General features: G+C 38.7%; 1 protein-coding gene across 3 annotated transcripts in view; it reads left to right on the forward strand.

Annotated features, from left to right (window-relative positions):
• zgc:77158 (solute carrier family 45 member 3) overlaps positions 1 to 15708 on the forward strand; it is a 60557-nt gene that overhangs the window by 24164 nt on the left and 20685 nt on the right. For all 3 annotated transcript variants that reach the window (XM_057837900.1, XM_057837899.1, XM_057837901.1), the window contains one exon: positions 11744 to 12006. In XM_057837900.1, coding sequence (XP_057693883.1) covers positions 11859 to 12006 — 148 coding nt within the window. In that variant the 5' untranslated portion in view covers positions 11744 to 11858. The remainder of the gene's footprint in view (positions 1 to 11743; positions 12007 to 15708) is intronic.

Consider the following 15708-nt stretch of genomic DNA (forward strand, 5'->3'; position numbering starts at 1 on the left):
AGGTCGCATTCCCGGGTCACAGCGCGAAGGCTGAAGACGTAAATATCATGGCTGGTTGATCGTCATTTCCTCTTTCTTCTCAGTAAGACGAAAAGCGGTAAACAAACATCGCAATTATCAACATGGCACATTGGAAATAGCAGAATTAAACTGGAAACATAATTAAATTAAATTGCTATTGGATCGTAAAACCATTGTCCATCTTTGGAAATGTGTGGTTTATTCTGTTGCCGATGCCGACCAAAAATGACACAAGGTTGAAAAATCCCGTTAGCCGGCTTCCCAGCACAGAAAAGTCTGTAAGTGTCCAACCCGGGTAATTATCTCCCCATGTCTAAAAGCCAAGACACGGCTAAATCCCGCATCACCTTACATGGGAATTTACCGGGATATAAGTCTGAAAGGGGCTCAAGAGTTCACTTCTACACTCAGGTTGGATTGCTGAATCCACCAAACTGTATTACAAAGTGTTGGGATTTAGATTGTCTTTTGTTTTGTTAGATCTAGTGTGCCTCTGTCAGAGTTTAGTAAATGAAGCCAATTGTTTTGTTTTCTTTGTTGATGAGACATTACTACTTAGAACAAAGCTCTAAGCTAGTTAGCAATTATGCTAATCGGTGTCTTAAGTGTCCACTTGTATTGTCTTGGAGAAGCATATTAGCCCTTGAGTTACTGTTAGATAGAAAAGTATATAAACCCATTCATATACACTGCTGGCCAAAAGTATTGGCAACTCTGCAATTCTGTCTGATAATGCTCAATTTCTCCCAGAAAATGATTGCAATTACAAATGCTTTGGTATTAATACCTTCATATATTTTTCTTGCAATGAAAAAACACAAAAGAGAATTAAAAAAAAAATGAAATCATTATCATTTTCACAAAACTCCAAAAATGGGCCGGACAAAAGTATTTGCACCCTGAGCCTAACACTTGGTAACACAACTTTTAGACAACATAACTGCAAACAACTGCTTCCGGTATCCATCAATGAGATTCTTACAATGCTCTGCTGGAATTTCAGACGACTCATCTCTGCCCACTTTAGAAGTCTCCATTGCTTTCACTCAAACCATTTTCTAGTGCTTTTTGAAGTGTGTTTTGGGTCATTGTCCTACTGGGAGACCCATGACCTCTGAGGGAGACCCCGCTTTCTCACACTGGGCCCTACATTATGCTGCAAAATATGTTGGTAGTCTTCAGACTTCATAATGTCTTGCACACGGTCAAGCAGTCCAGTGCCAGAGGCAGCAAAGCATCCCCAAAACATCAGGGAACCTCCGCCATATTTGACTGTGGGGACAGTGTTCTTTTCTTTGAAGGCCTCGTTTTTTCCCCCCTGTAAACTATGTTGATGCCTTTTCCCAAAAAGCTCTACTTTTGTCTCATCGGACCAGAGAACATTCTTCCAAACATTTTTGGCTTTCTCAGGTAAGCTTTGGCCAACTCCAGCCTGGCTTTTTTATGTCTCAGGATAAGAAGTCAGTTCTTCCTGGGTATCCTAACATAGAGTCCCTTTTCATTCTGACGCCGACGGTTAGTACAGGTTGTACGGGACACTGTTGTACTGTTGACTGCAGGACAGATTGAACTTGTTTGGATGTTAGTCGAGTTTCTTTATCCACAATCCGCACAATCTTTCGTTGAAATCCCCCATCAAGTTTTCTTTTCCGTCCACATCTAGGGAGGTTAGCCTCAGTGCCATAGGCTTTACACTTATTGATGACACTGCACACGGTTGACAAAGGAACATTCAGGTCTTTGGAGATGGACTTGTAGCCTTGAGATTGACAATGCGTCCTCACAATTTTGCTTCTCAAGTCCCCAGACAGTTCGTTGGTCTTCTTTCATTTCTCCATGCTAAATGTGATACACACAAGGACACAGGACAGTGGTTGAGTCAACTATAATCCATTTTAACTGGCTGCAAGTGTGATTTTGTTATTGCCACCACCTGTTATGTGCCACAGGTGCTGTTAATTAAACAAATTAGAGAGGCATCACATGATTTTTCAAAGGATGCCAATACTTTTGTCCGGCCCATTTTTGGAGTTTTGTGTAAAATAACAATTCATGATTTAATTTTTTTCCCATTCTCTCGCTTTTTTTTTTTCATTGCAAGCAAAATAAATGAAGCTATTACTACCAAAGTATTTGTAATTGCAATCATTTTCTGGGATAAATTGAGCATTATCTGATAAAATTGCAGGGGTGCCGATACTTTTGTCCAGCAGTGTAAGAGCTTAGTATACTTTCAACTAGGGCTGTCAAACGATTAAAATTTTTAATCGAGTTAATTACAGCTTAAAAATTAATTAATCGTTATTAATCGCAATTGATTGCAATTCGAAACCATCTATAAAATATGCAATATTTTTCTGTAAATTATATATATATTCTGTAAAATAAATTGTTGGAATGGAAAGATAAGACACAAGATGGATATATACATTCAACATACGGTACATAAGGACTGTATTGGGCATTTCACTCTACTGTCATTTAAATCTGTCTATGCTGTCCTCACTCCGAAGCGTCTACTTTTTCCAAAGCTAGACAGCTAGTGAACGACGCCTTAATAATCAGACTTCTTCCTTTTTCATCTGATTTATTAATAAAATAGCCGCAAACCATTGTCCTCTTTAGACCGTCTTAAAACTACAAAATAAAAGTAGACAAGCATTGCATTAGCAAAAACGTTAGCTTAGCACGCTATACAGGTTCACTAAACATAAACAGAAAGCGTCTCATACAAAAAATATAACATTTTGCTTACTAACATAATATGTACATTCTTTACAACAACCATACTTACGGACAAATCTTGTCCAAGGATCATATAAGCACAACATTACAACGTGGGCGTCAGCCCGAGACGTCGTGCAGCCATATTGAACTGGCAAGAAAAAAATAAACCATGTCGCAAAGCGACCACAAGAGTTCGCTGTTAGACAGCACAAAAAGCCTTGCTGTAAAACTTACCAAAAGGCAGAATACTGTCTGAGCGGGACATGTACGTTAATTGCGTCAAATATGTTAACGTGATTAATTTAAAAAATTAATTACCGCGCATTAACGCGATAATTTTGACAGCCCTACTTTCAACACAAACTCTCAAACTGTAAATTGTCATACAAGAGAGTGTGCTTTGAAATTGGATTTGGACTGTATTTATGAACAACTGTTTGATAAAGAGAACTGATTCATTACAGTCTGCCTCCTCCTTATTCAATTTTGTTGTTCAGAGTGTTAGAAAGTGTAAGAAAATAAATAGAATTTTATATCAGGACTTTGCTCACAAGAAAGAAATGTCAATCAGCAGCACTTTTTTGAAAGAACAGGACTTTTGTTTGTGTACTGAGAAATTCTTTGTTTTATTCTCAGAACCTTTTATTAAAAGGTTTTATGTACTTAAAACAGTAAGTTGTAGACTTGAATGAAATAGTCATCCATTTTGTCTTCATTGTTACTTACAAGATGCCTAGAACAACAAGTTAAATTTTGAAGAAAGGTGACATTTATCCGATTGTTTAATCAATCGTCCGATTAATTGATTATAAAAATAATTGTTAGTTGCAGCCCTACATCTCAGTAAGGAATTGGTACTTTTTGTTGATTCTTAACAAATTTTTACAATTCACTAATTCAGAAATTCTCAAACAATGACCTTAAAAATGAATCATTATCTAGTTTAAACATACAGACAAAAAGTAGACACTGTAACAGAAACTAATTAATCTCAGCCCCGAGCTAAACCTGAACATAAACACACGGAAAAACACAAGCCGAATGCAACGCAATCTAGTAACCTAATACTTGTTCAGAAACATGAGAATGTCAATTTGAAAGTTCAGCAGCTGAAAACAACCACTTTGATGGTACTAATGTTAAAAGAAGTTTGGAACCATTGACTTTGCAGTCTTGGGAAATTGGTGCTCTCTTTTAGCCAGTAGAGATAGCTAATTGCAATATTTGTGATGGGCCTAACCTTTCTTTTAACCGATAGGCAGCTGTTAAGGGCAATATACGTCAAATGCATTTGAAATGGGAACGCTAGTTGATCATTGCCAGCCCACCCAGGAGAAATGGATTTATTCGCTCATCAAATGTTGAAGAGCTGTTTAAGCAGCAAAAACGTTGGTTTGGAATGAATTGACTGGTGTTGCATCCCTCTGTTGCTTTTTTTTTTAAATGCCGTCTTGTATGTATAGCTGTGACTTTAAGGTCTGTAAGAAATACATCAGAGAGGGAACCTGTATTAAGAGTATTCAAACCCTCTCTACTAGCATTCTGAACCATTAGAGTGCAGGAACTCAAAAGGGAGGAAGGCCAAAATCCTGCAGCCATTCAGGTTGAGCCAAAAACACAAGGAACCCACCCTGCAGCCACAGTCTTAACTGTGGTTGTCTCTGATGTCATTCTGGAGCAATTCCTTCCCCTTCACTGTCATAAGTTGCGCTTGCTGTAAGGAATATAGCTAAATAAAGAGTATGAGTTGAGTTCGGACGAATAAATCAGTTTGGGGATTGAATGTCACTGATGTAATAGCTCGTTCATCTGACTATGGTACAGGCGACGTGTGTTCAGTTCCCACTCTGTGAGTGTGAACTGTGAATGTCTTTTCTCCCCTTGTGCCCTGCGACTGACTGCTGACCAGTTCAGATTGTAGCCCGTCTTTCAACCGTTGTCAGGAGCAGTGTAAGCTGTACTGAAAATGGATGGATTGAATAGACCAGGGGTCATGAATTAAAAATCCTTTGGGTCCGAAATTAAAAAAATCACAATAATCTCGGGTCCGGAAACATTTTTAATGCTTCTTTTTTTCCAAAAAATACAAACGTATCTTTACGTGGCCATGCTGATAATTACAACATTTAAAAATGTAAATAAAATATAAAAAATAAATTTATAGTAAGTAATAAATAATATTTAATAATAATTAATGAGTAATAAATAATAAAGCGATCATATTGAGCCCTTAATTCCGCTATTTTTTGAGAACAGATGGCAGAGTTCATAGGGAAACTTCGCGAAAAAGCTGCTTGCTTCGTTTTATAATGCCTTTTCAAATGGCTGCTTTTTACAAGCGCTTCCGTTGTTCGGCCATTCCTTACTACGCGGCGAAACGTCTACACAATGCTCAGCGCGCTTGCGCAAGCATCCGCACGCATGCGCACATCAGTTAGAAGCGGCGAGTACTCACTATTTTTGTTTTTATTTAGTTTTTTAGAACCTTTTCATTGCCTGGAAAAATACTTTTTGCATGTATTACCCTCTCATACTTTTAACTATTGTGGTTTTTTGTGTTAGCTTTGAAGCAGTTGACCACATTAGTCACATAGTGTATTTAAACCGTCGTTATTTGGTATAACTGCATTTAAGTATTTTCTTAAGGCATTTTTTAGTAAGTTCTGCCTGTATGCATCCAAACAAAACAAGTTTAGCGCGCACTGTAGTACTTTGGGTGTCAAATTCGACTAATGTGGGACGTTTCGCCGATATAGCAGATTTTGGCAGAACACCGTCTCTGAACATAGCGGTCTTGTGCTGCCGCCAGGTAAAATGAACAAAAATGTGTTGGTCTACTCCTCCTTAAACACTCTGTTTTCTGCATCAATCTTGCGTAGTTTTGAGCATGCCATTTGCCGTACCTTTTCGCCTCTTCCTCCAACTTCATTCGGCTCAGATTTTGGCTGTCACTCTGCGGAGTCTGGAAAGCGAGTGTGAGACATGCTGTTCCAAAAATAACTTTCAAATGCTTCACTCCCATTGGCTGGCTCACGCGCGTCACCTCCGCTCTGCAAACCCGCAGAAAAAAATGTTTTTTGTTGTTGCAACGTGTATTAGTCCGGACAGCTTAAGATCCGGTCCAGACGGCTTGGGGGTCCGGAATCCGGACCAAGGTCCGCGGTTCCGTGACCTCTGGAATAGACTGTTTACAATAGTCCTCAAATAACCCCAAAAGCACAATAGAACTATAATTTTAACACAGTTTGTGGAAAATACGAAAAAACGCAATGATCAAATTTTATGAAAGTTCTACAATTATGACAGTTCAATGCACAAATAGTGTGATTTTTTATTTTTTTTTTTTGGTCATGAGAAGAGTTGTAGTAAAGATTTGCCCAATCGAATCACGTGATCGGAAATCAGGCTCAGCATTTTAAAGGGATCCAAGGATAGAAAGACATGTAGTTCTTAAAACATAAATGTTAGTACATGTTATACTAATTTAATATTAAAATCCCTCTTAATGTTTTCGTTTTAATAAAATTTGTAAAATTCTTTTAACTAGTAGGTCGCCATTATTGTTGTTGACGTCGCAGCGCGGTGATGTCACATGGGCTCACTGCCGGACTTCCACAGTGTCACTTGTGAACTACGTAAAAATGTCGTCCGTTCTGCCCTTCCAATTTGAACCCGAACGTAGTACTAATAAGAAGGATAGCCCTGTCGATATTTCACAAAACGAGCAGCAAAAGTAGCAAAATGGGATGAGAGGACTAGCGTACATGTGTCAAGTTCACTAGTGACGGCTAGCACTCCTGCTCCAATGACAAAGCCGGAGATTGATGTGAAAAAATGTTTGCAGATCTTCCCGATAAACTATTGTGTGATCCAACTTATTCCAATATTATTGTAACGTCTAAAAAGTGTCAACCGATTAGTAAAGTTGCAATTCTTTATTTTGGGAACTTGTACAACAAACAGCTGCTGTCTGCCGCACCTCCTTAAGTTACGCGGTGCATTAAGGAACGCAAGCATATACCCCCACTATAGTATAACCTGATTCGTTACATTATTATGGAGATAGTTGGCATCCAGAGATGTCGTGTGGATGGTATCAGTAGTACACAGCGGTTTGATTTTCTTTTTGCATCACCTTACCTTATTTTTGTCACGTAAATGCGCTGTCCACGTTGTCGATGATCAGCCTGCCCATGTCTCAGTTTATAAAATGTTGCTCCCGAGAGTCCGGAAGCTTGCTTAAAAACGAATGAATACATGTTTTAAACTTACTTTGATTGCTGGCAATTCACATTATTTTCTGCCCAACAGATTGCCCCAACAGGTTATACTGATGCGTTATTTTGCATACTGAGATCTAAAAGGACTGTCGTGTACTTAAAGCACGTGAGACACATTGTGAGCAAACGTAATTCTCTTTTCCACTCCCGCTGGCGCTGCAATAAGGGAGCGCTCAAGACCACACACTTTTGGCAACAATCAGCAAACACCAAAATGACGATGTTATTTTTTTCTTCATCGATAATTTGTGTATTGTTCATCGATCAATTGCCTGCAAAAGTAACTCAAGTCCTCAGACTAAAAGCAACAAATGGTTCGCAAATGCGGAAGCGAGGCTTGACCACAGATTAGACAACAAATGCTGAGGGATTGCGTACACCGGTTTATTGAACACACACAAAAAACACGCGATCACGAAACTGTAGACCAGGGGTGGGCAAACCGGTCCTCGAGGGCCGCAGTGAGTCCTGGTCTTTGTTCCAACTGACCCAGCACAGATAGTATAACCAATGAGGTTTCAGCAGAAATGAGAAGCACCTGACTGCAATCGACTGATTGCACTTGTAAAACAGCAGATTGGTAAAAATGTGTCCTCTTAATGAGTTGCAACAAAAACCCGCACCCACTGCGGCCCTTTGTGGAATAGTTTGCCCACCCCTGCTGTAGACGATAGAAAAAAGACATAGGGAAAACCGCGGTGAGAAGCCTTGAAAGTGAGGTGAAAAAAAATAGTGAACTTAAATAACTGCACATGGTTGAGGATTCAAATAACCAGGGCAGCAGGAATATGACAAAAACCATGGCAAAGTCGCTTATTAACCGGGAAGCAAGCTTCCGGACTCTCAGGAGCAACCTCTTATAAACAGAACAGGATGATCATCGACGACATGGACAGCACCTTTACGTACAAAAATAAGGTAAGGTGATGCAAAAAAAAAAAATTCAAACCGCTGTGTGGATACTAACAATCTCCATAATAATATTGGAATAAGCTGGATAACACAATAGTTTACCGTGAAGATCTGCAAACATTTTTTGACATGAAACACGCTCCTTCTCCGTCACTAGAGCAGGAGAGTGCTAGATGTCACTAGCCAATTTGACACATGTAAGCTACTTCTCTCACCCCATTTTTGATGTACATTTTGCTTTTGCTGTTCGTTTTGTGCAATATCGACAGGGCTATCCTTGTCATTAATATTACGTTCGGGTTATAATTTGTAAGGGCAGAACCAACGACATGTTTATGTAGTTCACGACTGACACTGTGGAAATCCGGCAGCGAGCCCATGTGACGTCACGGTGCTGTGACGTCAACAACAATAATGGTGACCTACTGGTTTATTTTTTGGCTTAAAATTTTACAAATTTTATTAAAACGAAAACATTAAGAGGGCTTTTAATATCAAATTATTGTAACTCGTACTAACATTTATCTTTTAAGGACTACATGTCTTTTTATTCAAGATCCCCTTTAAGAGGATCAGAATTAGGTGAAAAAGGGTTAAATAGGGTGTCAGCTTTCACACATTTCAGGCCATTCTTATACCGTGCTCCACATCTTGCATTTCTCACGCCTAAAAAGATATAACTTGATAATTGTCATAATGGTAAAATGAAATTGTCATCACATTTTAAACTTCATACAATTTTGATGAGCAACAGTCACATCATGTGCTGTCAGTACAATGTGAATCGCCTTGTAGATATCACATATTTAAGGCTAGATGTCGAATGTTGGTGTCACGCAGCGTCCATAATCGACAGCCATCTTGCGTCAGAAGACTTTTCTGGCAGGCTCTATTGTAGTTGACACAAGGTGAGTGATTTTCTTCACTAATTGCCACTTAAAACTCTGAATTCTTGGCTTATTTATAAACTGATCGGTTTGTAACAAATTGTATTAACGTGGCTATGAATTTAGCTGGATATTAAAAAAAGGTTATATTAATCATTTGTCTGTCATTGACTGCGGTAGACATCCGATCCATTTGAAATGGGAGAGCTGGCATCAGATAGACCTTTACTAGTAATAAACTAAAGAGGGATGAGAACAGTCATGTGATTGTCTTTCACCGTCAATGGCAGTTAATGAGTTAAATTCGCAGGAAAATTTACTGCATCTATGACGTCAAATAAGTCGTTTTAAAATTGAACAATTACAGTTATTTCAAAGGGTAATGCTACATTAGTACATTTATCGAATGGCCCAGACGTAAAATGGCAGATGATTGACTACGTCCACCCCCATTGCTATGGAGGACCGGAAGTGCAAAAATTAAATGAATACACTTTTAAAATTTGTATTCATTTATTTGATTTTATATTTACTTATTTCAATTTTGATTTATATATTACACTTTTAATTAATTAATTTTTTTAATTTCCATTTTCATTTATTTCAACATTTATTTATTCCAATCTTATTTATTTCATTATTTATTTTTTATTTATTTATTTCATTCTTGCACTCATGTTCCACTTGTAACCGCATCAAATCTGTCATCGGTCATCTGTCATGTCACTCGGTCGGCGGGCATGAGCTAGGCGGGGTTTGAGTTGAGCGAGTCAAGCTACATGGCTCTGGAGTCAATAAATTGCTCCTTCCTTCCTTCCCATCATGGCAGCGATTGCTGAGGTTCTGCATGAGCTTTCTCGGGATTTAATAATGGACATATTAGACTTAGCAGGAAACGTTGATACAGCAAGTTCAGACCCTTAGCGCGTGGCTTACAAAACACTGCGGTTTATCGCGAGAGAGAGCTGTACAAGAACGCCAATCTGGTGATAATACAAACTCAGCAGGAAAACTACATTTTCAATTAATCATACCTATCTGGACGGCATGAACTGTATGTTTACAAAAAAAAAAAAAAAAAAATGAATGGTGAAAATTGATGAAAATTATGAAATATTCGTTATAGTCATCTTTCACGAGAACAACACTGACTCGGAGCTTACTAAAGCCAGTGAGGTGAAGACAAAGAGCCAGATCACACTAAAACAAAGTTTGCAAAAAAAACAACAGGAGAACATGTTCAACTTAAAAGGAAAAATATAAAATAATCTGGGTATTATTTTTACTTTGGCAAGGTATTGGATGTAGTTGTAGATCCTCAAAATCTGGTGACCCGGAGTCAGTTGCAAAAATATGTGTTTGGGACATCACTATTCTCAATGTGTTCCGCTGTGACATGTTGGCATGGGAAATTTTTAAGTTAATTAATGCAAATTAATTGTATAACCAATTATTTTATTGTGTAATACAATGGAGAATACCTAAAACATAAATGTGACATATATGAATGGGTTCTCTATCACTGTTGATCGCCTCACTTCTCTGTGAGAAAATATGCCAAAAGCCCAGCTGGCGCTACAATGGGGAGCATTCAGAGTCAGAATCATAAAGGCGTGCCAAGCATATGTCAAAAGGTTGTTGTTAGAATGCAGGTCAGAGACAAAGCTGATCTCAGGATTTTGTGGAAGGATGCGTATGCATGGTGAACAGTACTGGACAATCTAGGCCGGAGATTGCAGTGGCCTGACATGTGAAAGGCAGCAAAAACAGGTTCAATTCTGGGTGTTTTTAGTGTTCCCAGTCTTTGTTCAAAAAGCTATCTGACAAATATAAGCAAATTTTTACCTTTAAATAATTTTGGACATGATTTTAGCCTATTGTGATTTTTCATTTTCTGAAATCAAATCGGATTAGTAATATTGAACAAATTCCCTTTTCTGTTGTTCTGTCCTGAAAAATAATTCTTTTGGTGGTACAAGGGTTCTGCCTGATGCCAAAGATTCATGATATAATACGATGCTTTGCAATACCATTTTTACATACTTTTCGACATAGAAAGAGATGACATTTTTGAGTCTTTCCTGGAAGGAACAGATGGGCATCATTGGAAGAGAAACATCACACTATATAGGCTACAGTACAAATATAGCTCCTCGCACTTTCTGGGTTCTCACTGTCTGTCTAAAACAAAAAAAAAACAAAACAAAAAATTTGAATCGATGATGACAATACTCATCCATCTCTCCTAATTTGACATCAGAGATTAAATGGCACAGTACAAACTAGCCACCCTAAACCGTCCAATGAAGATAAGGGCCTGCTAGATCAACATAGGTTTATTGCAAATATTTGGTGCGTAGCTAATGAAGAATGTCACTGCAAAATGCTACATACAGGTCTGGTGATGGATAGGGTGCAGAATTTATCAAGGAAAAAGAGGTTGTGGTTCACCATTGGTGACAAGTTCACAAGCTCAGTCATGCTCTAAATTGAACGCACTTGCTCACACGGTGACCGGTTTAGGAACATCATTCAACTAATGGAAAGGCAAAAACTGAAATGTCTTTTAGTGGGTGTTTTGGAGCTTCTAAAAGACAAGCAAAGCGGCAGTGGGAGAGAAAAATATTCTTGGCAAATGGTTTGGTGTGTTGGCTGACTCATCTCCTCCCCGCCTGTTGTTGTTGTTCCCGCTGTCCCGAAGCTGTTAGTGAGGAGCTCTGAAGAGCCATCAAAATCACCTTCTGTATGCTGTCATACTTTGAAAATATCATGGAAAAGACAGATTTATAGTGAAAAGTCAATGACAGTTAAGTGGGTGAACTGTTATTTCAGGTCTGAATTGAAGTTTCACATGAACACAGAATTACATGGTCTGTGTACGCATTTGACAGAGTTTGATCTCTTTTTCTACTTCAGACCCAAAATGCTGAGAGATCATCGAAGACGGCCCCATTTGCCTCCCCAAAGTTAACCCCTACCACCACAATTGGCCATCCCAGAGGGAAGGAAAGGTTAGGGAGTCCCTGTAAATATGCCTGGATGGAGGACTCAATGGCATCTTTTCCTGCTGAATTCCCTCACCTGTGCCCTGGAGATCTGTGTGGCAGCTGGGATCACGTATGTACCCCCGTTGCTGCTGGAGGCTGGTGTGGAGGAGCGGTACATGACTATGGTTCTAGGTGAGTGGTTAGACCTAATAGATCTGTATAACAAGTGTGGGTAGTGGTGCCAAACTTTATATTCTTAAAATTAAACCATAATCCGAAAAGCTCTTCAGTTGCCCTTAAATTAAATGTATTTTAAAGCCGCTGATATAGAATGGGGACTTTAGTATTTTATTTACTGACTGTCAACTTGATACTGAAGTAGTAGTTTGATTTAGCCTTACAGGATTTTTGAACAATTTTGGAACTAATGTACAAAACATTAAAAGCGGGGGGTGCATCAATAATCGATTTATAATCGAATCGGAGCCTCTGAATCGTAATCGAATCGTTAGGTACCCCAAGATTCCCGCCTCTAATGGCCAGTCTACCACTAATTCCTTACATTTCATCGCTATCAAAGGAGGAATCAAATTCTCAGAAACTCAGTAAAAGTGATAATATTGGTCTATTTGTCATAATTTATTTTATTATCAAAATGTGCCGTAAGTGCAACTTTATCTTTTCAGTGAAGTGAATTTGCAACTTTTTCCTCATGGAGAGGGGGGTTTTCCAGCCACTATTTCCATTCCACTTGGCCCTTAAAAAGTGCGTACGACAGGATAAATGAAGTCTTAAATAGCATTAGTATGTGAATTAGAATCATATTTTGAGACGATTCAACTATATGCAACAATTTGGCAAAGCGCAGATGACGAGAAATTAGTCTTTTAATCTGCCGTTTAGCCACGCCTACCATTATACATGGTACCCGCGGGTTATTAAAAGCATTAATAAAGCATTGAATTTAGTTTTCCATTATTAAAGGTATTGAAAGTATTAAATTAGCTGTTGTAAGTCTGGAATTTTTTCACCGTGGTCTTAATTTTCAAGAACATCTCAGTGCAACCTAAATTATATCCGTGACAAAGTTTTTTTTGTTTTTTTTTAAATCCATAATGAAGATGACGCATAGAATTTTTACGATGCACTGCACTACAAATCGAAATGCAACTCGTGCGTGCCAAACCACCACAACCGGCAAAACGGAGAATCCACCCACCTCTGCATCGGGAATGCGTCCGTTTGTCGGTGGAACGAAAACCCTGCAGGCAGAAGTATTGTGGATTGTGAACACCAAAACAGACCACCATTCATATACTTCAAATGAGCCCATTGGTGATCTGTTTCGGATATTACGTCATTTTTGGTCAGCATCGGCTGTCACAATGTTGGTCATATTGCGGTTTGTTCCAGAGGGAACGTTCCCGATGTCGTAACTGTCTTTTGGAACGAATTTTCAGTTGGCAGAAAAAAAACGCATTTTCTCAATGTTTAAATAGTCTACATATTTTTATGATCATTATAAATTCATTTACACAATGAAATAACGCTGGAAAAGTTTGTTAAACATAATGTTGGTCAAATCGTGTTTTTTTTTTTTTCTTTCAAATATGTTTTATTCAATTTTTTAATGTATATAGACAAATGAAAGATTACAAAATAATCATAAAAGTGAACAGAGGACTAAAAAGAAAAAACAAACAAAAAAAAGCAAACAAAAAACAAAAACCCACAAAACAACCCACCCACCCCAACTGTCCTGGTTATATTATATAGGCAAACCATATATAACAATGATGAGGTATCAGCAGTGCATCACAGAGTCAAGGCTGTCATATTTATATTCATACTGTATATGTTTTTCTCATGGCTTTGTTTGAGTGTTGTGGAAATAAGCCAAAAAAGGGTCCCACGTCTTATGAAACTTTCCCCTTGACTTATTCATAGAGAGGCGCAACATTTCTAATTTGAGACAGGACATTAGATCTCAAAGCCACTGGTCAAGCGTGGGAAGGGCAGTCCCCTTCCATCTCAGTAAAATTGCACGTCTAGCTAAGAGCAGTGCAAAACTGACCAAACAGTGTTCTGTAGTAGACAAGTGACCATTATCTTCACCAAAAATACCAAACAGCGCGAGGATAGGGTTGATGCCAATATTCTTGTTTAGTACCGTGGACAGAGTTTGGAAAACGTCGTGCCAGAATTTCTGCAATTTGGGGCACAGCCAATACATATGAATCAATGTAGCATCCCCTAATTTGCATTTATCGCAGGTGGAGGATATGTTCGGGTAAAAACTGGACAGCTTAGCTTTTGACATATGAGCTCTGTGCACTACTTTAAACTGGAGGAGGCAGTGCCTAGCACAGATTGATGACTTATGTATTGATGAGAGTATGGAATCCCACAGTTTATCAGGGAGGCGCCCCACGTCCTGTTCCCAAGCTGCCCTTATCTTATCAGTTGCTGATCCCATTGACAATGAAATATAATTATACAGCTTTGACAGCGCCCCTTTGGGGACTGGATCCAAGGAAAGAAAGCGGTCAATAGGATTAATACTGGGTGCTAAAGGAAATTCGGGCACATTCGAGCGCACATAATGCCTGACTCGCAGGTACCGAAAAAAATGCGTTTTGGGCAGGTTATATTTCAAATCGTGTTTTTTTTTTACGGATGGAGCATTCCCGACTTCGTAACTGCAGCCAATTTAAGCTCATCAAGACTTTAGTATAGAGATAAAATCGGGCCTAAAAAATCCAGCCCGACCCGAACTGGTCCGCGGGTATTAAAGCCCGACCCGCGTTTTGTGTGATAACATTTGTGACGATGTCTGCATAAAACCCTGTCTTTTGTAACGAATTCTCAGTTGGCAGAACCCCCCCCCCCCCCCCCCGCACATTTTCTTAATGTTTAAATGGACTACATATTTTTATGATCATTATAAATTTATTTACACAACGAAATAACGCTGGAAAAGTTTGTTAAATATAAATAAACAGATGCGGTTTTGCGGACTCCAAAAGGGGAAGATTAAAAAGGGCGTATAGGCACGCTCTGGCTCTGCACTGACCGTACAGCGCCTTCTTTTATTAATCCAAATTATTTCGTTTCTAACAAGTATTCCTTAGTTTATCATTCATACATCGTTAATATTTCGTTATTTCAAAAAGTTAGCAAGAAAGAACCCTGGCCCGGCCCGACATAATAATTGACATTTTAATTTTGGTCATGTTTTCAGTTTAATTTAGCTGTTTCCAGCTTCCTATATATATATAATTGCGATGTTTGTTTACCGCTTGTCCTCTTACTGCGAAGAGGGAGGAAATTACATCGGCCGCCGCTATGATATTTAAGTCATCAGCCATCTGCTGTGACCCGGTAATTTAACGCCTGCTTTCACGCACACTGCTTCCCATGTCAGTTGACACGGGAAATTGTTTTCACACACAACTGCTGCACGGTTAAGTCTCGCTATATTCCCGTTGTTTTGGAGTATGTGATAGGGGCTCAAGTTACATCCAGATACTTTAGGTTGTAGTTTATGGGTCATGTGAAGGCAGTGGACCTGCTTAAACATTTCAGTTTGCCTTTCGAATTAATGTGAATTTCGCCGTTTTAACTCAAGAGTTAGCCATGTTCACTGGGGTTTTGGCAGGCGCACTAGTGTTACAGAAGATGGCTGATCTGAGTCCTGTCCTCCTCCTCTTTTTGTCCATAATTATTGTGTGCGTGTGTGTGTTTAAAAAAATTCTGACAGACTTTATAATGTTACTTTAAATGTGTTTTAATTGTATCTTTAATATATGTGCATTCTTTTGTCAAACACACTTAGTAATTGAGGTTAAATTTGATGTTCAGTGCTTTATTTATATAATATGATGCAATATGATC

The sequence above is a fragment of the Corythoichthys intestinalis genome, chromosome 5, assembly GCF_030265065.1.
Source record: "Corythoichthys intestinalis isolate RoL2023-P3 chromosome 5, ASM3026506v1, whole genome shotgun sequence".
Taxonomy (NCBI): Eukaryota; Metazoa; Chordata; class Actinopteri; order Syngnathiformes; family Syngnathidae; genus Corythoichthys; species Corythoichthys intestinalis.